Source organism: Cucurbita moschata, unplaced genomic scaffold, assembly GCF_002738365.1.
Source record: "Cucurbita moschata cultivar Rifu unplaced genomic scaffold, Cmos_1.0 Cmo_Scf00007, whole genome shotgun sequence".
Taxonomy (NCBI): Eukaryota; Viridiplantae; Streptophyta; class Magnoliopsida; order Cucurbitales; family Cucurbitaceae; genus Cucurbita; species Cucurbita moschata.
The window spans coordinates 1,563,822-1,586,914 of record NW_019268523.1 but is presented as its reverse complement, the minus strand read 5'-3'; the positions used below and the strand labels follow the sequence as shown (position 1 = coordinate 1,586,914).

General features: G+C 38.8%; 4 protein-coding genes and 1 long non-coding RNA gene across 6 annotated transcripts; 4 read left to right on the top strand and 1 right to left on the bottom strand.

Moving 5' to 3' along the window:
• Nucleotides 1-828: 828 nt before the first annotated feature.
• On the top strand, nt 829-3,737 carry LOC111444797 (homeobox-leucine zipper protein HAT5-like). Its single transcript, XM_023082848.1, has 5 exons — nt 829-939; nt 1,025-1,405; nt 1,497-1,627; nt 2,456-2,695; nt 3,184-3,737. The coding sequence occupies exons 2-5, from the start codon at nt 1,321-1,323 to the stop codon at nt 3,559-3,561; spliced, it is 834 nt and encodes a 277-aa protein (XP_022938616.1). The 5' UTR covers nt 829-939; nt 1,025-1,320; the 3' UTR covers nt 3,562-3,737.
• Nucleotides 3,738-4,049: 312 nt separating this feature from the next.
• LOC111444798 lies at nt 4,050-5,700 on the top strand. Its single transcript, XR_002710742.1, has 2 exons — nt 4,050-4,977; nt 5,272-5,700. It is a non-coding gene; the product is annotated as an uncharacterized LOC111444798 (long non-coding RNA).
• Nucleotides 5,701-7,410: 1,710 nt separating this feature from the next.
• On the top strand, nt 7,411-17,640 carry LOC111445397 (potassium transporter 6-like). The gene is made up of 9 exons (XM_023083743.1): nt 7,411-7,609; nt 7,683-8,178; nt 8,255-8,308; nt 8,874-9,134; nt 9,217-9,269; nt 9,377-9,500; nt 9,690-9,944; nt 10,037-10,045; nt 16,514-17,640. The coding sequence occupies exons 1-9, from the start codon at nt 7,574-7,576 to the stop codon at nt 17,548-17,550; spliced, it is 2,325 nt and encodes a 774-aa protein (XP_022939511.1). The 5' UTR covers nt 7,411-7,573; the 3' UTR covers nt 17,551-17,640.
• Nucleotides 12,510-16,472, bottom strand: LOC111445398. Its single transcript, XM_023083744.1, has 2 exons — nt 15,901-16,472; nt 12,510-12,831 (listed from the first exon to the last, which is right to left on the bottom strand). Exons 1-2 carry the CDS (start codon nt 16,168-16,170, stop codon nt 12,721-12,723), a joined length of 381 nt encoding a protein of 126 aa, XP_022939512.1. The 5' UTR covers nt 16,171-16,472; the 3' UTR covers nt 12,510-12,720.
• A 708-nt stretch (nt 17,641-18,348) lies between the features above and the next one.
• On the top strand, nt 18,349-22,197 carry LOC111445468. 2 transcript variants are annotated; one of them, XM_023083869.1, is made up of 7 exons: nt 18,349-18,755; nt 18,907-18,990; nt 19,072-19,248; nt 19,523-19,693; nt 20,540-20,752; nt 20,842-20,933; nt 21,211-22,197. In XM_023083869.1, the coding sequence occupies exons 1-7, from the start codon at nt 18,671-18,673 to the stop codon at nt 21,979-21,981; spliced, it is 1,593 nt and encodes a 530-aa protein (XP_022939637.1). In that variant the 5' UTR covers nt 18,349-18,670; the 3' UTR covers nt 21,982-22,197. The 2 variants fall into 2 exon arrangements, with proteins under 2 accessions (XP_022939637.1, XP_022939638.1); XM_023083870.1 differs by having other exon boundaries at nt 18,354-18,755; nt 18,910-18,990.
• The last annotated feature ends 896 nt before the right edge of the window (nt 22,198-23,093 follow it).

Genomic DNA, 23,093 nt, shown 5'->3' with positions numbered 1-23,093 from the left:
TAAATATCCAATGGTCAGTTATAAAAAAGATGCCTTTAAAGCTTCTACTCTTCTCTTTAAATCTCCACAACGAAAGTGACTCTGGAATATTTTTATTTTAATGGTGGGAGACAATTAAATGGCTTCAATTTTAAGGCTAAAAATATTAATTTAATTTTCTAAAATTTACACCATATTTTCAATTTAATCCAATCATGAATAATTTTGTTTTACTTGATGAATTAATTTTAGCGTTACATTAATTTTATAATATTTTAAATTAATCTTTTTTTTTTTATATAGAAGAAATACAAAAAAAATTTATCAGTTGACGGACAAGTTGAGTAACCAAATGGAAAAATTTATCTGGTATAAAGAATGCAAGCATGGCAGAAGCCAAGATCTTTATTGTGATCGATTAAATAATAATACGATTTCATCGGGAGGGTTTAGGAGTTAAATAGCTTTCAAAGGACCAGATTCAATAAAAAGATGGAAATCAATCTTAATTCCTCCTCGATCGCCTTCCTTTTTAATGTTTTTTTTTTAATAAAATGAATTGTCATGTTAGATTTATATGAGTATTTAGGAACCCATAAGAATTAAATTGATATTAAAATTAATTTTACGTAAATAATAAATAAATAAATATATATATATATATATTAGGCCATTTTAAAATCCTGCGGCACAATTTGGATGGGCAAAAGACTAATTCTGATCAGACGGTTGATATTTAAATATTCCCGGTTACGGAAAAGCTCTAAGAAAAGTGGATGGCGCTAAATAGCAAGGGTAATATGGTCTTTTCATAACTTCGAGACTATAAAATGCTTTCCTCACCCCACTATCAATTTTACCCGCTGATAACAACCAGAGGTTGCGTAGTGCAGCGTAAAATCCAGTCCGCCGGGGACTCTTATTTCCCGGTCGCCGGAGTTTCTGTTTCCGATCAAGCTTGTATTCTTTCTAATTCTCTGTTTCTATTTAGCGTTCATTTTGTTTTTGTGTTTTTTCTCAGGTTTGTTTTTGTGTTTTTTCTCAGAGGTTTTCGAGACTGACGAAGCGCTGGGTAATAACAGAGCTGGTCGTGTGATGGGGTTTTGTATTTCTCCATTGGGAACACCGGCTAGGTTACTGTGGAGCACCAGCTTCTTCCGCCACAAGCTCATGATTTTCTAATTTTCAGCCCTATCGCTGAAAATACCAAATCCCATCTCGTTCATTTCTCGTTTTAATAAAAGATCTCCCTCGATTTCGTGTCTCTGTGCCAATCCGCCGCCGTAAATCGCCGGTGATCCCCTGCTCACGTTTCCCGTTTCAAATTGAAGAGAATAATTGATGATGTCGGACGGATTGATCTTCAACCGATCTCCAGGTCACGCCAACATGCTGTTTTTTGGGAGTGGCGATTCCATTCTTCGAGGTTATTTCATTTTAGTTCAGTCATGAGCTTTTAGTTTTTGGGATCTTTAACTATATAAAATTCCTTTAAACTGTAATTCTGCAAATGTTAGGATCATGTTTCACGAAGGGGATGGAGGAAAATTCGAAGCGACCCTTTTTCAGCTCTCCGGATGACCTGTTCGATGATGACTACTACGATGACCAGCCGCCTGAGAAGAAGCGCCGGCTAACTCAAGAGCAGGTATTTAAGCAACTCTATTCCGAAAATATCATGCAATTATTCCATTTTTTGTTTTTTTTTTACTTGATGGGTGGGGATGGAATTGTGGAATCTGAAGTCTGAACTGGATGCTTATACTTATGGCATATTCCTTTGATTCAATGTGCTGTTTCTTTAATGCGACTACCTTTGAATCAATGCTGATCTCCTTGTTTAGTTCAGTGGTGAAAGAAAATTAAGCATTATTCTCGGATTCTGAAACTTCAATCTCTCTAGATAAATTACTCGAGGAAAATTCCCATGGGGAATCGTTTATGTGGCTAATATTTGGCCTGTTTAGAATTACTTTATAAGTGCTTACAAACTTCTTAAGTGCAAGAAAATTGTGTTCTTCGTTTATATGGCTAACATAGAGCTTTTATGCTTAAAGTTTTTAGATGGATTGAGAAAGACTCTTTGGATGTTAGGTCTCTTGTGAGATTTAATGTCTCTCTTTGGACGTCGGTGACGAGTTTCTTTTGTAATTACTCGCTTGATGTTATTTTGCTTGATTGGAGGCCCTTGCTTTAGGGGGCTCCCTTTTGTGGGATTGTTTTTTTTTTTTGTACGTCGGTGTATTCTTTCATTTTTCTTAATGAAAGTTGGTTTTTTATGAAAAAAAATTTCAGAAACGTGTTTTTAAGCACTTAAAAAGTCATTTCAAACAGAATGGGTACAATACATCAAGTTCATCTTGAGATTATGGTTTTCTTCTGGTCTGTTTTCTGTTTCTTTTATTGTACATATTTTTAATCTTCCATTGTTCTCATTTCTTAGTAACCAATGAGACTGACCATGGCCAATGATTAGGTGCATCTGCTGGAGATTAGCTTTGAGGCAGAAAACAAACTGGAGCCAGAGCGCAAGACTGAGCTAGCAAAGAAGCTGGGTCTGCAGCCAAGGCAAGTGGCTGTGTGGTTTCAAAACCGCCGAGCTCGATGGAAGACAAAGCAGCTTGAAAGGGACTATGATCTTCTCAAATCTTCATATGATTCCTTTTGTTCTAGCTACGACTTTATGGCCAAGGAGAATGAAAGACTCAAAGCCGAGGTATTTATGCTCCAAATCTATTATTAATTTAAACCTTGATATGGTATGATAATCCTTATAGATGCTGAAAGCTCAACATTTTTTGATATTTGCTTGCTTGGCTGTGTTTGATCTGACATATCTTCTGCACATAAATTTAAGTAGATTCTTTGTAATCCTTTAGGATGGTGGTCCATGGACTGTTTATCTTAGTTTCTTAAGACGACTTGGTAACTTCTAGTTAATACTACAAGTTTCATCATCACATTTGGTCTAACGACGTCTTTTAACCTCGTGGTTCTATTATCGAATTGGACTTTTTGGGCTCATCGAGTTAGTCTAGCATAGGTTCTGAACTCAAATTTCTGGGCGTCAAGAGAAGATATGGATTCTTTTCCCAGATATGATGGTAATCTTTCATAGGAAAAGGACTGGTGAAATTAGTTAAAGAGGGACTTGGTATTGTTACTGAGCCAGGGGTCTTATGCATTCTCAATTACTGAACTCAGGTAGCTTCTTTAACTGAGAAACTTCAAGCTAAAGAAGTGGTTGAATCATCGTTTCAAGCTAAGAAATCCGAGCCAATTCTGGAAGATCAACTCCTTGTTTCTGTTGTGCAACACAATATGAAGATTGATGACCATCATAGTTGCAGGAGCAATGGAAGCGCTGTGCTGGATGAGGATGGTCCTCAACTCTTAGACAGTGGGGATTCATACCTCCTGAGCAATGACTATGATGGCTGTGTGTTGCCAGTTTTTGGAGTGAACTCGGAGGAGGAGGATGTGAGTGATGACGGTCAGGGCTACTTCTCGGATGTTTATACAGCAGCCGATCAGCAGACTCACGAGGCAGAGCCATTGACCTGGTGGGACTGGTCGTTGTAAATGCACGTTCGAATAATTTCGAAATTTAGTAGGATGGAACTACAATATAATGTTTACTGTATGATACTGATGAATAAATCTAATGCGAACATTACTTGGTGTATGGATAAAATTTAGACCTTGTACTGTTACATGGTTCTTGTGCGTTTATATGAATTCCCTTGGAAAGTTGGCCACCTTTAGGACTGGCAAAGCTGTGAGAACCATTGTAATTTTGAAACAAAATTTGGTTTAAGGTTGTGGAAGGTATTAGTGTAACACTCCAAGTCCATTATTAAAAGATGTTGTCCACTTTGGCCCATTACATATTCTCGTCAATCTGTTTATCCATTAAGAGAGATTTCTACACTCTTAAGAAATGTTTCATTCTCCTCTCCAATCTGGGATCTCACAATCCACCCTCCTTAGAGGGCCAGTGTCTTCGCCGGTACATCGTCCAGTGTCTGACTTTGATATTATTTGTAACAACCCAGACTCACCGCCAGATATTGTCAGTTTTGGTTCATTACATATCACCCTCAGCCTCACGGTTTTTAAAACGTATCTACTAGGGAGAGGTTTCCACACTTTTATAAAAAATGTTTCGTTCTCCTCTCCAACCGACATGGAATCCCACGATTAGATCAGTCCAAGCTATTATTGTTCATTGCAAACCACGACCATTAGGCCAATTCTGACCAGTGTCAGAGTTATGCTCAAAACCATTTGGTTCTATTCATTTGGATTCAAGTTACTTAGTCTCCAACCACTCCATTATGAGATCATCTAACCCCATAATTATACATCACTCCAACCACAATCCTACTCAACCAGTTCAATCTATGGAAAAAAATCAAAACTTTTTTAACTTTTTTGACCTTAAACTAACCAACCCATCTCCTAACAGGCTGATAATTATTCCCAAAACAAACACCAACTCCCCCCTTTGAGTTTCTTTATTGCTATGTACTTTCATCAATGGAAGAAGCTAAACAACAATGGAGCTTATCGTATCCCTGATACTCATACTTCTGGGAATTGCCATTTTGGTGTTGATTAACGTGTGGATAGTTGGGAGAGCATTGAGGGGAGGGTTTGAAAATGAAACGACGACTGTGGGAAGAAGCAACAACAATAACGGGGAAGCAACAGGCTGCATGCGCAGAGATGACTTGGAGAAGCTTCCTTGCTTTCAATATATGGCTATGGAGGAACCAATGGGCAGCCCTGTGGATTGTGCAGTTTGCTTGGGGAAATTCCAGATGGGCGAGAAGTGCAGGCTGTTGCCTATTTGCAAGCACAGCTTCCACGCTCAGTGCGTTGATGAGTGGCTTTTGCTGACTCCTGCTTGCCCCATTTGTCGAACAAGCACTCTTGAGTCTCTAAAAGGAGCTGATGTAGATGAAAGATCATGAACGATAACGTTTCAACCGTTTGGTGAGTCGAAAATCAAACCCTTCTAATGATAGTTAGTATCTTCAACACTACTTGAGTTATGTTTTCGGCTCGAAAATACTCGTTAATCAGCACTTCATATGACTTAGGCAAGAGCACATTTTATTCTTTTGACGAAAAGAAAACGGTGAAGAACACGTGTTATGTCGTAGAATCAATAAGGCTTAAAAATGTTAGAACATGATTGAATTCATTGTATTTGAACTGATGCGTCCCTGCTTAAGCTTATATAATTGCTGTTTGTTAATGACTCTAATTCTTTCTTTGTTGGTGAAGAACAAAGAGAACTGCTGGTTTGTTCCTCTCCCCACCTGACCAATGAAACAGGGAAGGCATTAAATGAGGGCTGCCATAGAAAGATGACAAAAGGGCTGGCTAGAAGTCACTGCTGGCCATGGTGGCTGTCTGGCTGGCTGCCTGGCTGCCTTCCAACCTCGAACTCATCAGCTCATCAGCTCATCAGGAATAAGTACTCCAAAGCCAAAGAGTAAAGACAGAGACACAGCCAAGAAATACTGAGTGGCCAAACAGTGAACAGTGGTTTTGGTAATGGATCTTGATGTGAGTTGTTGTGACAGAGTGCCACTTCCTTTAACTCTTCTTCATTTCATTTCCTTTTCAACTATATGCCATTTTTGGGGTATTTTTGCCAACATATTTGAATATATACTTAACGCGCATAGAATTATGAGATAATCTAATTAATCTCCGTTATTTATTTCACGTTTTTAAGGTACAAAATCTAACTAACATAATCTTGTCATTTTGGAGACACGATTATGGTGTATGAAAATGCAATATCTCACATCAGTTGGAGAGGAAAATAGAACATTACTTATAAAAGTGTAAAATCTTTTTCTAGTAGATGCGTTTTAAAACTGTGAAACTGAGTGGACTTGGGTTGTTACAAATGGTATTAAAGTCAGACACCGGGCTAAGACGCGGCTCCAAGGCCCCATGAGAGTGAATTGGAATGAAACATTTTTTAAAAAGATCGTAGAAACTTCTCCGTACACGCATTACTTCGGACCTAATATTAACATAATTTAATATTAGAAGTGCTATTACTTAGCTCCATTATGTTGAATTTTTTTTTATAATGCTCGCTACTGTTACATGAATATGAATTAATGGATGCATGAATCATTACCAAAGATATAGAATTAGGTATAGGAAATAAAATATTCGAAAAAAATAAATATTTAATAGTATATAAACAAAAAAGTCTCCGAAAAACTTATATCCTAGTTATTTATGGAAATAGAGATTTAACTATGTGACGTTAAAATGATAATTTATGTTTTATTATATGGTTCAAAATAATATAAGTATAAAATTAAATAGTAATAATAAAAATTCAGTAAATAACGAGCACGCACGGTTGAAAAAAAGACGTGTGATGTGGGACCCTATTCCCACCTCTATAATTTATTAAACGTCACATGTGCTTCTCATAATTTTCCATGACACTCAAATAGTGTTTTGACACTTCACAATTGTTTTAATTGTACTCGAGAGCGTTCGAGTCGGGCAGCTCGACTTGACTAATATCACGAAACAATTGTTTGATTTCATAATCTTTTGATTGTTATTTTGTATCTATCTTAATATGTAGCGACTATTTTTCTTTAATTCCGTCATTTTCGAGTTATTCAACTTCTACTTCGCTTGCTTAAAAATTTCAAAATTATTAAATTTTGCTGTTCGGTCTCCTTTTCTCTTAAATGGTCAACCAATTGACGTTGACTTTTTCCCGGTACATTTGAAGAGACATAAACCTAATTATATTCATAATCACGTGTATTTTTTTTCTTTTCTTCCTGATAATAATTTTATTTATTTTTGTTTGGATAATGTTTAAATAACTTCACATATCGATTAAAAACGACGAAATTCACTTTATTTTGAATTTCTTTTAATTTTGTAATAAAATAATAAAAACCTAAATAAAAGAAAGGATTATCCAACGTATTTCTATCCTAAATTTGAAAGAAACGAGAAGCTCAAAGGAAATAAAAAACAAAGAGACAAGAAACAAAGAACATGACACTGTTTTACGGCTGACAACGTGGTATTACACCAGCGAGCACGTTTTACTCGTAAAACTAGATAAGCTTAAATAAAGTCTAAATATGAGATCTTCATTGGTCGGATAGAAGAACAAAATATTTTTTATAAGAGTGTAAAAACCTCTCATTAACATATGCGTTTTAAAAACGTGAAACTGACAGCAATACGCTATAATAGTATCATCATCAGATACTATACAGTATGCTAGTAAAGACATTAAATCCTTAAAAAGAGTAGATTTTGAGATCTCACATTAGTTATGGAGGAGAACACTCTTTATAAGGATATAAACACGTGGATGTTGTTACCACAATGAGCGTATAGAACAAGCTCAAGAATTAATGACAAAGAAAACCGCCGTTTATGTTAAGAAGCATTGCTTTCGAACTTTCATTGCAAAGATCATTCAGCTTTGCGTGCATTTTCTCTTGTAGTGTTCCTCCATGCAACTGAGCAAAAGGGTTCCTTTCCTTCAAGTTTGTTCGTGTTGTGTTCTGAATTAAGCTCAATGGATCCGAGCTTGTTCTGGGGTCATCCTGAAAAGGTAATTTTGTTTGTAATTTCAGCTGATGGGTCTCTAAAAATCTGATATTTTTAGGTTTTTTTGTTTGTTACAGAGAGATTCATGGAGGGCAATCTTGACTTTAGCTTATCAAAGCTTGGGGGTTGTTTATGGGGATTTGAGCACTTCTCCTCTGTATGTGTATAAAAGTGCTTTTGCAGAGAACATTCAGAACTCTGAGACGAATGAGGAGGTTTATGGGGTTCTTTGCTTTGTGTTTTGGACTTTGACACTCATTCCATTACTTAAATATGTGTTCATAGTTCTTAGAGCTGATGATAATGGCGAAGGGGGAACTTTTGCTCTGTATTCATTGCTCTGCCGCCATGCCCGGTTGAGCTCCCTCCCAAATCATCAACTAGCGGATGAGGAGCTTTCTGCATATACAACAGACAGGCCTGAAACTCAAACCACTGCTAATTTTAGTTTTAGTTCTTGTCTGAAATCAACCTTGGAGAAATGTAAAGTTTTGCAGAGAATGTTGCTTGTTCTTGCCTTGATTGGGACTTGCATGGTTATTGGAGATGGAGTCCTCTCTCCAGCAATTTCAGGTGGGTGTTCTTATTGTTCTTTTTTGGGATTTAAGAATGTTTAAGGTTGTTCTGATAATCACTACTTGAGTTGCAGTCTTTTCAGCTGTGTCTGGTCTTGAGTTATCCATGGCTAAGGAACATCACCAATGTAAGTTTCTCTAAGGAACATCTCTTTACATTAGGATGTTATTCTCTCATTCTTATGATATGGGCTTGAGTTGTTACAAATAGTATCAGAGTCCGGCATCGAGTGATATGTTAGCGAGGACGCTGAGCCCCAAAAAGGGGTAGATTGTGAGATCCCACATCGATTGGAGAGGGGAACTAAACATTCTTTATAAGGGTGTGGAAACCTTTCTCTAGTAGACGCGTTTTAAAACGTTGAGTGGAAGTTCAGAAGAGAAAGCTCAAAGAGGACAATATCCGCTAGTGGTGGGCTTGAGCTGTTACAAATGGTATCAGGGGTAGACACTGGGTGGTATGCCAGCAAGAATGTTGAGCCCCAAAGAGGGGTGGATTGTGAGATCCCACGTCGAATGAAGAGGGGAACTAAGCATTCTTTATAAGGGTGAAGAAACCTCTCCCTAGCAGACACGTTTTACAACCTTGAGAGGAAGCCCAAAAGGGAAAGCTCAAAGAGGATAATATTTGCTAGCGGTGGGCTTAGGTTGTTATACTCATGTTTTTGTAAGAATTTTATATTTCTCTTGCAGATATTGAAGTCCCTCTAGCATGTGGCATATTAGTGTTCTTATTTGCAATGCAACATTACGGAACGAATCAGGTCGGGTTCCTGTTCGCTCCCGTTGTAATTGTATGGCTTCTATGCATCAGTGCCATTGGTTTGTACAATATCTTCTATTGGAATCCTCTGGTTTACAAAGCACTCTCCCCATACTACATGTTTAAATTCTTGAAAAAAACGAGAAAGCAAGGCTGGATGGCGTTGGGCGGGATCCTCTTGTGTGTAACAGGTGCAACGACGTTATATCCGACCGCAATCGATTCCTTCCATGTGTTTTCTTTGTTTCTGATATGCCCTTTTCTGGTTTTTAGGCTCAGAAGCTATGTTTGCTGATCTTGGCCACTTCTCACAGTTTTCTATCAAGGTACTAATCTGAAGCAAAACAATCCTCTAAAGTTTTTCGGGTCATAAGCATGACGTTTACCGAATGCAATCTGAATGTAAAAACAATGTTTAACATTAATGCTGCAGCTTGCTTTCACTCTCGTGGTTTATCCGTCCTTAGTTCTTGCGTATATGGGACAAGCTGCTTATCTTTCTCAGCATCATGATCTCGACAACGACCATCGGATTGGATTCTATGTTTCTGTTCCTGGTACGTTGGTTGTAATAATAACTTTCTCTTTTCGAGAATAAATTTGTGAGATCCCACGTCGGTTGGAGAGGGGAACGAAACATTCTTTATAAGGGTGTGGAAACCTCTCCCTAGCAGACACGGAGAAGCCCAAAGAGGACAATATCTGCAAGTGAAGTAATGTAAAGTGCTGGCTATGTTATGTTGCAGAGAAGGTAAGATGGCCAGTTCTTGCAATAGCAATACTTGCAGCAGTGGTGGGTAGTCAAGCGATCATCACCGGCACGTTTTCGATCATCAAACAGTGTTCTGCGTTGGGTTGTTTTCCGAGGGTAAAGATCATTCATACGTCTTCGAAAATACATGGCCAGATTTACATTCCCTTAATCAACTGGATACTAATGATATTATGTTTGGCTGTTACCATTGGGTTTAGAGACACGAAACGACTCGGCAATGCAGCAGGTATTTGTTGATCAGGCATTTGGTTTCTGCTTTTACTTTTTATCCGTCTTTCGAACTTCACAACGCACGCTATCTATTTGTTTATCATACAGGGTTGGCAGTTATTGTTGGAAAGAGGGATAGTGAAAGAGATAGGAATAGATGAGAATAGATAGAAGCTGCAGTGCTTTATTAATGTCTACGGACTTGATACCTACAGAGTTACACAATTCCAGTATTTATAGCTAATACACTGGACCAGAAATAGTAAATCATAGAAATCTAGATAAACTCAAATCTATTAACAATCTCCTAAAATCTTGGTAGTTTGAATATTTGAATCATATCTAACTACCCTAAATCATATCTTCATTTTGAATACTTTGAATCATATCTCAACACTCCCCCATGATTCAAAGTTGCAGATGTAAGTACAGAGCTTTTCTTCTGACAAGGCCTTTGTAAGTATGTCTGCTTTAACCCGTACATTGTCTGTCTCAGCTTGTATACCTTTGTTTCTTTGTCTTCCTTTATGAATCCCTCTGGCGGTCTTACATAAACCTCTTCTTGTAAATCTCCATAAAAATTTTCGTTTGGTAGGTCAACCATATCCCATGTTCCATCTTTCTTAACGGACTGCATCTCTACTGCCATGACTTTCTTCCCGTCTTCTTTTTCAGTTGCTTCTTCATAATTGATAGGGTCTGAAATAGTAAGAGCAAACTGACATGATGCATATATGTCAGCTAAAGATTTATACTTCTTTGGAGGTGTCTCATCTGAAAGTTCTTCAAGAGAGGAATTGTTGTTCAATGATTCTGAAGATAATGAATTTGACACACTTTGTGTTGCAGTGGATGCACTGGGAGATGCACTGGAGTTGACCCTTGTCTCTTCATTTGGGGAAACTTCAACTGTAATCTTTTGCTGCTCCTGTTCTTTACTCCAATCCCAACTCACGTTTTCATTAAATATTACATCCCTTCTAACTAAAATCTTTTCACTAACGGGGTTGTATAGTTTATATGCCTTTGATTGAGTACAATAGCCAATGAAAATGCATTTTTCAGATTTTTCATCAAGCTTTTGACGAGTTTGAGGATGTTTCAAAGCATAAGCAACACAACCAAAGATTCGTAAATGACTTACAGATGGTTTCCTTCCATGCCATGCTTCATAAGGAGTTCGATTCATAACCGCCTTTGTTGGTGAGATGTTTAATAGATAAACAGATGTTGCTACGGCTTCGGCCCAAAATTGGTTTGGAAGTCTCCTTGCTTGTAACATACTTCTTGCCATCTCCACAATAGTTCGATTTTTTCGTTCAGCGATTCCATTCTGTTCTGGAGTGTAGGGAGCTGTTAATTCCCTTTGGATGCCCTCTTCTTCACAAAAGAGATTGAAATCTTTAGATATGAACTCGCCACCTCTGTCTGTGCGAAGAACTTTAATGTGACAGCCACTTTGGTTCTCTACCATAGCTTTAAAAATCTGGAACTTCTGAAAAGTTTCTGACTTATGTTGTAGGAAGTAAACCCAGCTCATGCGACTATAGTCATCAACGAATAGTAAAAAGTATATACTTCCACCCAAGGACTTCGTTTGCATTGGCCCACATAAATCAGCATGAATTAGTTCTAGATAATGTGAAGCTCTTTTAGCTTTTCCAACAGGAAAGGACTTCCTAGTCTGCTTGCCATAAATGCATCCTTCACATAAATTAGTTGAGTCAATTTTTGGTAATCCGAAAACCATACCTTTATCCCTGAGTATTTTCAGGCCGTTCATATGAAGATGTCCATATCTGAGATGCCATAATGTTGAATCATCTTTCATGCTAGCAGTAAGAGCAAAATCCTCCATGTTAGAAACATCAAGTGGAAACATCTTATTTGAAGTCATGGCAATTTCAACTTTATGGCCTGATTTCTTATCTGTGATGACACATGTGTTATCATCAAATAGAACTGAGTGTCCTCTGGTCATCAATTGTCCAACACTCAATAAATTGTACCCTAAATCAGGTACAAATTGAACATTATCTAATTGTTTTATCTTACCGTGACTGGTTTCGACTTTCACTGTACCTTTTCCTTCAACTTGCATCTCTTTTGTATTTCCAAGTTGCACCTTAATCTTTTGCGTCTCATCAAGCTCTTTGAATAAGGATTTGGTGCCTGTCATATGGTTCGAGCATCCGCTATCAACAAACCATAAGCTACCTTTTTCCGGATTAGTATCCATGCACGCCACAAACAACTTATCTTCTTCTTCTTCATTCTCTGCTTCAAAATTCATTTGTTGATTTTTATACCAACAATCAGATTTTGTGTGACCATACCTTCTACAATGGTAACATTGTATGACATTCCTTTGTTCATTGAATTGTCTCTGTCCACCACTTCTCCAACTGTTATCACGACCACCATGGAAGTTGCGAAATCCTCCTCTTCCACGACTTCTACCTGCTAAATGAATATTTTCTCTTTCGTTATTGGTTGTCTCCTTCACTTGTAGTGCCTTTTCTTCGTTTCTTTCTGATGCTCTACTGATTCTTGCCTCATGAGCCTGAAGCGAGCCCATCAGTTCATCAACGGAGAGTATGGATAGATCCTTAGCTTCTTCTATGGCGGCCACCACATGGTCAAACTTTGGAGTCAAGCTTCTCAACACCTTTGCAACAATTGTTTCGTTTGAAATTTTCTCTCCATAGGTACGCATCTGACTGACTATTGCCATTGATCTTGACAAAAAATCAGCAATTGATTCGCCATTCGTCATGAGTAGAGTTTCAAAATCACGTCTTAGAGATTGCAATTTCACTGTCATGACCTTTGAGTCTCCTAGAAACTCCTTCCGTAGAATTGACCATGCCTGCTTTGATGTGGTTGCTGCTGCAATTCGTGAAAAAATAGTCTCATGAACTGCTTGTTGAATAATGAATAGAGCCTTGGCATCGTTTTTCTTGGTTTCTCTCAGTCTCTCCTTTTCTTCTATTGTGGGTTCTAATACATCAGCAAACCCGTGCTCCACCAAGTCCCATAGCTCCTGCGATCTGAGCAAGGTCTTCATCTTGATGCTCCACCACTCATATTTCTCACCATTAAAGATTGGTAACAACGGTGCAGAGGAAGAAAAACCAGCTACTGCCATTTTTGTTTTGTGAAAGAAAATAATCACTCGCCCTCGTGTCGAACGAACTTGGCTCTGATACCACAATTGTTGGAAAGAGGGATAGTGAAAGAGATAGGAATAGATGAGAATAGATAGAAGCTGCAGTGCTTTATTAATGTCTACGGACTTGATACCTACAGAGTTACACAATTCCAGTATTTATAGCTAATACACTGGACCAGAAATAGTAAATCATAGAAATCTAGATAAACTCAAATCTATTAACAATCTCCTAAAATCTTGGTAGTTTGAATATTTGAATCATATCTAACTACCCTAAATCATATCTTCATTTTGAATACTTTGAATCATATCTCAACAATACCCCATGATTCAAAGTTGCAGATGTAAGTACAGAGCTTTTCTTCTGACAAGGCCTTTGTAAGTATGTCTGCTTTAACCCGTACATTGTCTGTCTCAGCTTGTATACCTTTGTTTCTTTGTCTTCCTTTATGAATCCCTCTGGCGGTCTTACATAAACCTCTTCTTGTAAATCTCCATAAAAATTTTCGTTTGGTAGGTCAACCATATCCCATGTTCCATCTTTCTTAACGGACTGCATCTCTACTGCCATGACTTTCTTCCCGTCTTCTTTTTCAGTTGCTTCTTCATAATTGATAGGGTCTGAAATAGTAAGAGCAAACTGACATGATGCATATATGTCAGCTAAAGATTTATACTTCTTTGGAGGTGTCTCATCTGAAAGTTCTTCAAGAGAGGAATTGTTGTTCAATGATTCTGAAGATAATGAATTTGACACACTTTGTGTTGCAGTGGATGCACTGGGAGGTGCACTGGAGTTGACCCTTGTCTCTTCATTTGGGGAAACTTCAACTGTAATCTTTTGCTGCTCCTGTTCTTTACTCCAATCCCAACTCACGTTTTCATTAAATATTACATCCCTTCTAACTAAAATCTTTTCACTAACGGGGTTGTATAGTTTATATGCCTTTGATTGAGTACAATAGCCAATGAAAATGCATTTTTCAGATTTTTCATCAAGCTTTTGACGAGTTTGAGGATGTTTCAAAGCATAAGCAACACAACCAAAGATTCGTAAATGACTTACAGATGGTTTCCTTCCATGCCATGCTTCATAAGGAGTTCGATTCATAACCGCCTTTGTTGGTGAGATGTTTAATAGATAAACAGATGTTGCTACGGCTTCGGCCCAAAATTGGTTTGGAAGTCTCCTTGCTTGTAACATACTTCTTGCCATCTCCACAATAGTTCGATTTTTTCGTTCAGCGATTCCATTCTGTTCTGGAGTGTAGGGAGCTGTTAATTCCCTTTGGATGCCCTCTTCTTCACAAAAGAGATTGAAATCTTTAGATATGAACTCGCCACCTCTGTCTGTGCGAAGAACTTTAATGTGACAGCCACTTTGGTTCTCTACCATAGCTTTAAAAATCTGGAACTTCTGAAAAGTTTCTGACTTATGTTGTAGGAAGTAAACCCAGCTCATGCGACTATAGTCATCAACGAATAGTAAAAAGTATATACTTCCACCCAAGGACTTCGTTTGCATTGGCCCACATAAATCAGCATGAATTAGTTCTAGATAATGTGAAGCTCTTTTAGCTTTTCCAACAGGAAAGGACTTCCTAGTCTGCTTGCCATAAATGCATCCTTCACATAAATTAGTTGAGTCAATTTTTGGTAATCCGAAAACCATACCTTTATCCCTGAGTATTTTCAGGCCGTTCATATGAAGATGTCCATATCTGAGATGCCATAATGTTGAATCATCTTTCATGCTAGCAGTAAGAGCAAAATCCTCCATGTTAGAAACATCAAGTGGAAACATCTTATTTGAAGTCATGGCAATTTCAACTTTATGGCCTGATTTCTTATCTGTGATGACACATGTGTTATCATCAAATAGAACTGAGTGTCCTCTGGTCATCAATTGTCCAACACTCAATAAATTGTACCCTAAATCAGGTACAAATTGAACATTATCTAATTGTTTTATCTTACCGTGACTGGTTTCGACTTTCACTGTACCTTTTCCTTCAACTTGCATCTCTTTTGTATTTCCAAGTTGCACCTTAATCTTTTGCGTCTCATCAAGCTCTTTGAATAAGGATTTGGTGCCTGTCATATGGTTCGAGCATCCGCTATCAACAAACCATAAGCTACCTTTTTCCGGATTAGTATCCATGCACGCCACAAACAACTTATCTTCTTCTTCTTCATTCTCTGCTTCAAAATTCATTTGTTGATTTTTATACCAACAATCAGATTTTGTGTGACCATACCTTCTACAATGGTAACATTGTATGACATTCCTTTGTTCATTGAATTGTCTCTGTCCACCACTTCTCCAACTGTTATCACGACCACCATGGAAGTTGCGAAATCCTCCTCTTCCACGACTTCTACCTGCTAAATGAATATTTTCTCTTTCGTTATTGGTTGTCTCCTTCACTTGTAGTGCCTTTTCTTCGTTTCTTTCTGATGCTCTACTGATTCTTGCCTCATGAGCCTGAAGCGAGCCCATCAGTTCATCAACGGAGAGTATGGATAGATCCTTAGCTTCTTCTATGGCGGCCACCACATGGTCAAACTTTGGAGTCAAGCTTCTCAACACCTTTGCAACAATTGTTTCGTTTGAAATTTTCTCTCCATAGGTACGCATCTGACTGACTATTGCCATTGATCTTGACAAAAAATCAGCAATTGATTCGCCATTCGTCATGAGTAGAGTTTCAAAATCACGTCTTAGAGATTGCAATTTCACTGTCATGACCTTTGAGTCTCCTAGAAACTCCTTCCGTAGAATTGACCATGCCTGCTTTGATGTGGTTGCTGCTGCAATTCGTGAAAAAATAGTCTCATGAACTGCTTGTTGAATAATGAATAGAGCCTTGGCATCGTTTTTCTTGGTTTCTCTCAGTCTCTCCTTTTCTTCTATTGTGGGTTCTAATACATCAGCAAACCCGTGCTCCACCAAGTCCCATAGCTCCTGCGATCTGAGCAAGGTCTTCATCTTGATGCTCCACCACTCATATTTCTCACCATTAAAGATTGGTAACAACGGTGCAGAGGAAGAAAAACCAGCTACTGCCATTTTTGTTTTGTGAAAGAAAATAATCACTCGCCCTCGTGTCGAACGAACTTGGCTCTGATACCACAATTGTTGGAAAGAGGGATAGTGAAAGAGATAGGAATAGATGAGAATAGATAGAAGCTGCAGTGCTTTATTAATGTCTACGGACTTGATACCTACAGAGTTACACAATTCCAGTATTTATAGCTAATACACTGGACCAGAAATAGTAAATCATAGAAATCTAGATAAACTCAAATCTATTAACAATCTCCTAAAATCTTGGTAGTTTGAATATTTGAATCATATCTAACTACCCTAAATCATATCTTCATTTTGAATACTTTGAATCATATCTCAACAGTTATAACCGTGATGCTCGTCTCGACGTGTCTAATGTCACTTGTCGTTGTATTATGTTGGCGTAAAAGCGTGTTTCTGGCCATGGCCTTCTTGTTCTTCTTTGGCTCCATAGAAGCTCTCTACTTCTCTGCATCTCTTATTAAGTTTCTTGAAGGAGCTTGGGTTGCTATTGCTCTTTCACTGACCTTCCTTGTGGTTATGTCTGTTTGGCACTATGGCACTGTCAAGAAATATGAGGCTGATGTTGAAAACAAAGTCCCTATAAATTGGCTCCTCAGAATAGGACCCAAGATCGGGATAGTTCGGGTCCGAGGGATCGGCCTTGTACATACCGAACTCGTTTCCGGGATCCCTGCCATTTTCTCTCATTTTGTCACCAACCTTCCAGCTTTTCACCAAATTCTAGTCTTCCTATGCATCAAATCTGTCACGGTGCCTCATGTGAGGCCTGAGGAAAGATTTCTAGTTGGTCGAGTCGGGCCAAAGGAGCATCGAATTTACCGTTGCATCGCACGGTATGGCTACCGTGACATGCACAAGGACGACTTGGAGTTCGAGAGAGATCTTTCCTGCAGCATTGCAGAATTCATACGGTCGGAGGGAACAGAACGCAACAATTTTAGACACGAAGACTTGGACGACGATGAAAGAATGACAGTGATTGGAACTTCATCAACTCAACTAGACGGTGTACAAATGTGTGAAAACGAAGCGTACTCTTCACCGATCGTGGGCACTTCGGAGCTACCGAAGTCGGAGAAGATGAGGAAAAGAGTACGATTCGTTGTCCCCGAGAGTCCGAAAATGGATATCGACACGAGAGGAGAGTTGGAAGAGTTGATGGAGGCAAGGGAGGCAGGAATGGCATTCATAATGGGGCATTCATATGTGAAGGCAAAGAAGGGATCAGGGTGGATGAAGAAGGTTGTGATTAATTATGGATATGATTTGTTGAGGAAAAATTCAAGAGGGCCATCTTATGCTTTGAGCATTCCTTTTGCTTCTACTCTTGAGGTTGGAATGGTTTACTATGTTTAAACAATTTCCAGTGTATTCACTCATTTGTGCGTGCCCGTTTATGGACTAAAAGTCTACCGCTAGCAGATAATGTCTTTTTTTGAATTTTTTAAAACGTGTCTACTAGAGAGAGGTTTTAACACCCTTACAAGTAATACTTCGTTGAGCTCTTCAACCAATGTAGGATCTCACAATTCAAGCGCCTCGTGTCTGGCTCTAATACTATCTGTAACAGCTTAAACTCACCACTAGCGGCTATTGTCCGTTTTGACCCCGTTACATATCACCATCAGCCTCACGGTTTTAAAAGTCGTCTACTAGGGAGAGGTTTTCACACTACAAAGAATGTTTCGAAGCAGACAATATCTGCTATCGATGGACTTGAGTTGTTACATCAACCGAGCGTAACTTTATATCACATATCCTATACAATTTGGATCAATTGGGTCGGGTTTTTCATTGGATCCCATGTTGAATCTTCCTAAATTTGAAAACTTTGTGGCAATAAAGAGTGCATTAAAGCTTCAATGACTACTCAATTCAACCTTTGATGTTAACACAAACTTGGTTTTGAAGCCTTGGGACAAAAGCATAGGGAATGTGATTCCCCTCTTACCGCCATAAGCTCTCTTTATGCAGTTTTCTACCTTCTTTTTGCTTTGGCTAGAATGGTAAATTCATACCATTTCTTATTTGTTACAAATCATTAACATTTCCCATTAAAATGGCAAATCAAATTTGAACTTATAATAAATGAAGTTATTTGGATGAGTTTACACTAAAACCAGGGAATAAAATTGGTATCTTTGTCACTGCTATCGGAGCATCCCATTGCCCTGGTGGGTGGCCTCATTACACACAGCCTCCAGCCCTCTTTCGGCATTGGTTTTGGCTTTACTTTACTTTTTCTTACTCTTTTGACAGCTCTCTCTCGTCTATTGCGTCTTCTAAAACCACTAAACCTTCTTTGTTTCTTTCACTGTCATTCCTTCTGAGAAAAGGGTACCACTTCGTTCATACGTAGAGGGGAAAAGCGATCCACTTTATTTTTGGGTCTGTACTTGAGTGGCTCCTCAAAATGCGTAGCTTCAATCCCTTCAGTTTTTGAGGGTTTTGCTCCTCAATTTTCCTCATTTCGGCAATGGCCAGGATTTGGGTCGGTTTTGCTCTCGTTTTTGTTCTTCTTTTTGGTGGGGTTTCTTCCGCTTCAGCTACGCCTCCTGCAAGTAAGTTATCAGATAACGATGATGATGATGATGAAGTAAAGGATTAAGAATGAGAAGGACCCATGTTGTTAATCTTATGATTTTTGCACTTTCCCTGTTTCAAATGGTGTCTATGTGCTTCATTCAGCTTACGGCATTTCCACTTTTTGAGCAGAAATTGTTCGTGGGGTTCTTTCTAATGTGGTTTCTTCTCTTGTGAAGAGGCTATGGTCGATGAAATCCAGCGCCAAAACTGGTTCGGATCCTTCTTTGCTGCCTTGCATTCTTCCATTTTTGCTGTAATTTCTTAACTGGGTTTCCTGCTCGATCTTCTCAGCTGTTTCCAGCCGTTCGATGATGAAATTTGAGAGTGGATATACTGTTGAGACGGTGTTCGATGGCAGTAAGCTGGGAATTGATCCATATTCGGTTGAGGTATCGCCTAGTGGGGAGCTTTTGATCTTAGATGCTGAAAACAGCAACATCTATAAGATCTCTATGCCATTGTCTCGATGTAAGCAACTTTATGGGTTTACATTACATTTTCATGCATTTTTCTTGATAGAGCAATGTACTTTTGTTAGTTCTATCTGTTCTTGCCATTTCTAAGCTGGGACTTCTCAGATGGTAGCAGTTTTGGGCCTTTATTTCTTTCATTGCTGAATTTCTGTACCAAATCTCTTGAACTTAATATGTTCTTCTGTTGTGAAAATTTGTGTATCTAAAGACTGGAGCCATTTGCTAAGAGATGTGGCATTCAATATTCATTATCTGGATGAAATTTGTAGTTAGCAGGCCCAAGCTGGTTTCGGGATCGGCTGAAGGATACTCGGGACATGTCGATGGTCATCCAAGAGAGGCAAGAATGAACCATCCGAAAGGGTTTACTTTGGATGCAAGAGGGAATGTGTACATTGCTGATACTATGAATATGGCTATCAGAAAGATTAGTGACACAGGTATTTCGACAAATAGTTTAGAAATTCCCTCTACAAGTACCCGAAATTTGATATCGAATTCGATTTTTGTGGCTGGATCCTTTCCTTGTTATATTCTGATCAAAATTCAGCATGTCTATGTTTCTTGAATATTAACGCTTAGAATGTCCAAGACTCTATGTGTGAGATACCACATCGGTTGGAGAGGGAAACGAAACATTCCTTATAAGGGTGTGAAAACCTCTCCCTACTTGATGCGTTTTAAAACCGTGAGTTTGACGGCGATACGTAACCGGACAAAACGGACAATATCTGCTGGCGGTGGGCTTGAGCTGTTACAAATGGTATCAGAGCTAGACGCCGGGCGGTGTGTCAATGTGGACGCTGGGCCCTCAAGGGGGGTGGATTGTGATATCCCACATCGGTTGGAGAGGGGAACAAAGCATTCTTTATAAGGTTGTGAAAACCTCTCCCTACTAGACGCGTTTTAAAACTAAGTCTGACGACGTACGTAATAGGACAAAGTGGACAATATCAGCTAACAGTGGAACAATGGGCTTGAGCTGTTACAAATGGTCTCAGAGCTAGACACCGGGGCAGTGTGCCAGCGAGGATGCTGGCCCCCAAGGTGGGTGGATTGTGAGATCCCACATCGGTTGAAGAGGGGAACAAAGCATTTCTTTTAAGGGTGTGGATACCTCTCCCTAGAAGACGCGTTTTAAAACTGTGAGTCTGACAGCGACACGTAACGGGACAAAACAAACAATATCTACTAGCAGTGGGCTTGACTCTTACACTAAGCACGCCGTATTGATTATGTTAAGGTAAAAGCTGTTGTTTATGTGAGCTAATCATTATTACCTGCAGGGGTTACAACTATTGCCGGTGGAAGATGGAACCAAGGGAATGGTCATATTGATGGTCCAAGTGAAGATGCAAAGTTCTCAAATGATTTTGATGTCGTTTATGTGGGAAGTAGCTGCTCTCTTTTGGTTATAGACAGAGGAAACAGTGCAATTCGAGAGATTGAACTCAACTACGATGATTGCAATACTCAATATGCCGATAGTCTCAACTTGGGTACAACGAAAGCCTATCATTCCAGCCATTTTAAGTACTCATTCTTGGCTAATAGACCCTTCATCTCTTCCATTTGCTCTTATCTGCAGGGGTTGTATTGCTGGTTGCTGCCGGCTTATTTGGTTACCTGCTTGCGTTGCTCCAACGTAGAGTGCAAGCTATGTTTTCTTCTCCACAGAAGGTAGCTCTTTCACAAACTTCATATATTTTTCTTTGTTTCAAATACATAATTATGTTGTTTGAACATCTCGATTGTAACGAGAATGTTTCGTTCTCCTCCCTAACCGATGTGGGATCTCACAATCTACTCCCTTCAGGGCCCAGCGTCCTTGTTGACACTCGTTCCCTTCTCCAATCGATGTGGGACCCCCCAATCCACCCCCTTTAGGACCTAGCGTCCTTGTTGGCACACCGGCTCCATTCAAAACTTATATTTCTTTTTCTTTCTTGGGTGGTAGGATCAGGATATAAGAAGTCATCAAATGATGAAAGCTACACCAGTTGCCCCATACCAAAGACCTCCTCTGAAGTCAGTGAGGCCTTCCTTGATTCCAAATGAAGATGAACCAGAGAAACTGGAGGAAGGCTTCTTCGGTTTGCTTGGGAGGCTATTTGTCAACAGCGGTTCATCTGTGGCCGATATCTTTGGCGGATTGTTATCTGGGTTTCGAAGGAAGCCTCTCAATAACCAGATCCATCAGCAGTTTCAACCAGTTAACAGACATCCAAATGCTTGGCCCTTGCAAGAAAGCTTTATGATTCCAGATGAAGACGAGCCACCATCCATCGAAGCGAAAACTCCGACAATAAAAAAAACATATCCATTTATGACACAAGACCTCGATCGATCACACCAGTTCAAGCCAAACAGGAGCTACTTTAATGGGTGGGATAGTGAATTCCATCAACAGCAACAACAGCAGCAGCAGATACAGCATAATCATCAACAGCAGCATCTACAACATCATCACCAACAGCAGCAGCATATACAACAACAACATCATCATCATCATCAACAGCATAATTACAATCGACAATATTCAGCTGGCCCAACAACCTACTATGAGAAGAGTTGTGAGACAAGCGAAATTGTGTTCGGTGCAGTTCAAGAGCAAGATGGACGTCGTGAAGCAATGGTCATCAAGGCTGTTGATTATGGAGATCCGAGATATAACCATCACAACATTCGTGCTCGATACAACTATACTGGTAACCCCAACTCTTATTGACAAGAAATAGAACATATATCAATACTTTCAGTTAGTAAATGGGGGAATATGTGGGGGGTAGACTTAGAAGTCAGGATATGCTTTGTTTGTTTATGCCAAAGTCCAAACCATGTTGTTATGGGGAGGAATGCTGCTAGTCTTGATAGAGTTCATGCATAATTATATATGTTGTATGCACATCCTCAGGTTGAAATCAAAGATACTTATGCTTGTTAATGCTGTGTGAGTACTTTTATATTAACTAAGTGTGATAGCTATCATTGATAGATTGAGATCCCACGTCGGTTTGAGGGGAGAACGAAACATTTCTTATAAGGGTGTAGAAACCTCTCCCTAGTAAACACGTTTCAAAACTGTGAGGTTGACGACGATACGTAATGGGCCAAAACAGACAATATTTGCGAGGACGCTGGGCCCCCAAGGAGGGTGGATTGTGAGATCCCACATCGGTTGGAGAGGAGAACGAAACATTGTTTATAAAAGTGTGGAAACCTCTCTTTAGTAGATGCATTTTAAAACTATGAGATTGATGATGATACGTAACCGGTTAAAACAAACAATATTTACCAGCCTCATGATTTTCAGTGCTATTAATAATTAGAAGGAAGACATGTAAAAAAGGTTTGATGGAGGTTCCAATATGGCAGTGGAAAAGCAAAAAGGTGTTAAAAATGATGCCTTTTAAAGCTTTATGAATAGAGTAAAGTTATGCAAGCTATAGGGGCTAGGCCCAAGGATATGTGATAATATTCAAAAGTTATAAATAATATCTTCAATTATAAGAACAAAGACTTAAATTTGTAGGCCAAACTTGAAAACGAAGCTCAAAGATGGTCTTGACAATGAAATATGCAATAATAATGCATACAAATGCTCATTCATTTGTGTATGGGTATTCTACGTTCTTATCTCGTTTCCTAAATTTTTTAAGAATTAATTAATTTAGATCTCGTTTAATAACTATACTGATCTAACTTTTGTTTTAATTGTATGTATACAATCATATTAATTCGAACATGATGGTAAGCCAAATAAGTTAGAGACATATATTAGACAAAACGAATTTAGAGCATAAAAGTAGGACTAAAATACAAAATTTAAAAGTTTTAAGG

Excerpts from the sequence above, each read along its gene's own strand:
- LOC111445468 (XM_023083869.1), top strand. The coding sequence starts at position 18,671 with ATGGCCAGGATTTGGGTCGGTTTTGCTCTCGTTTTTGTTCTTCTTTTT. Across the intron at positions 20,753-20,841 it reads TGCCGATAGTCTCAACTTGG|GGGTTGTATTGCTGGTTGCT; the intron begins GTACAACGAAAG and ends TCTTATCTGCAG. Across the intron at positions 20,934-21,210 it reads TGTTTTCTTCTCCACAGAAG|GATCAGGATATAAGAAGTCA; the intron begins GTAGCTCTTTCA and ends CTTGGGTGGTAG.
- LOC111444797 (XM_023082848.1), top strand. The coding sequence starts at position 1,321 with ATGATGTCGGACGGATTGATCTTCAACCGATCTCCAGGTCACGCCAAC. Across the intron at positions 1,406-1,496 it reads TGGCGATTCCATTCTTCGAG|GATCATGTTTCACGAAGGGG; the intron begins GTTATTTCATTT and ends TGCAAATGTTAG. Across the intron at positions 2,696-3,183 it reads ATGAAAGACTCAAAGCCGAG|GTAGCTTCTTTAACTGAGAA; the intron begins GTATTTATGCTC and ends TACTGAACTCAG.
- LOC111445397 (XM_023083743.1), top strand. The coding sequence starts at position 7,574 with ATGGATCCGAGCTTGTTCTGGGGTCATCCTGAAAAG. Across the intron at positions 7,610-7,682 it reads TCTGGGGTCATCCTGAAAAG|AGAGATTCATGGAGGGCAAT; the intron begins GTAATTTTGTTT and ends TGTTTGTTACAG. Across the intron at positions 9,135-9,216 it reads GATCCTCTTGTGTGTAACAG|GCTCAGAAGCTATGTTTGCT; the intron begins GTGCAACGACGT and ends TCTGGTTTTTAG.
- LOC111445398 (XM_023083744.1), bottom strand. The coding sequence starts at position 16,170 with ATGGCAGTAGCTGGTTTTTCTTCCTCTGCACCGTTGTTACCAATCTTT. Across the intron at positions 12,832-15,900 it reads GAATTGCAGCAGCAACCACA|TTCACGAATTGCAGCAGCAA; the intron begins TCAAAGCAGGCA and ends TGAGACTATTTT.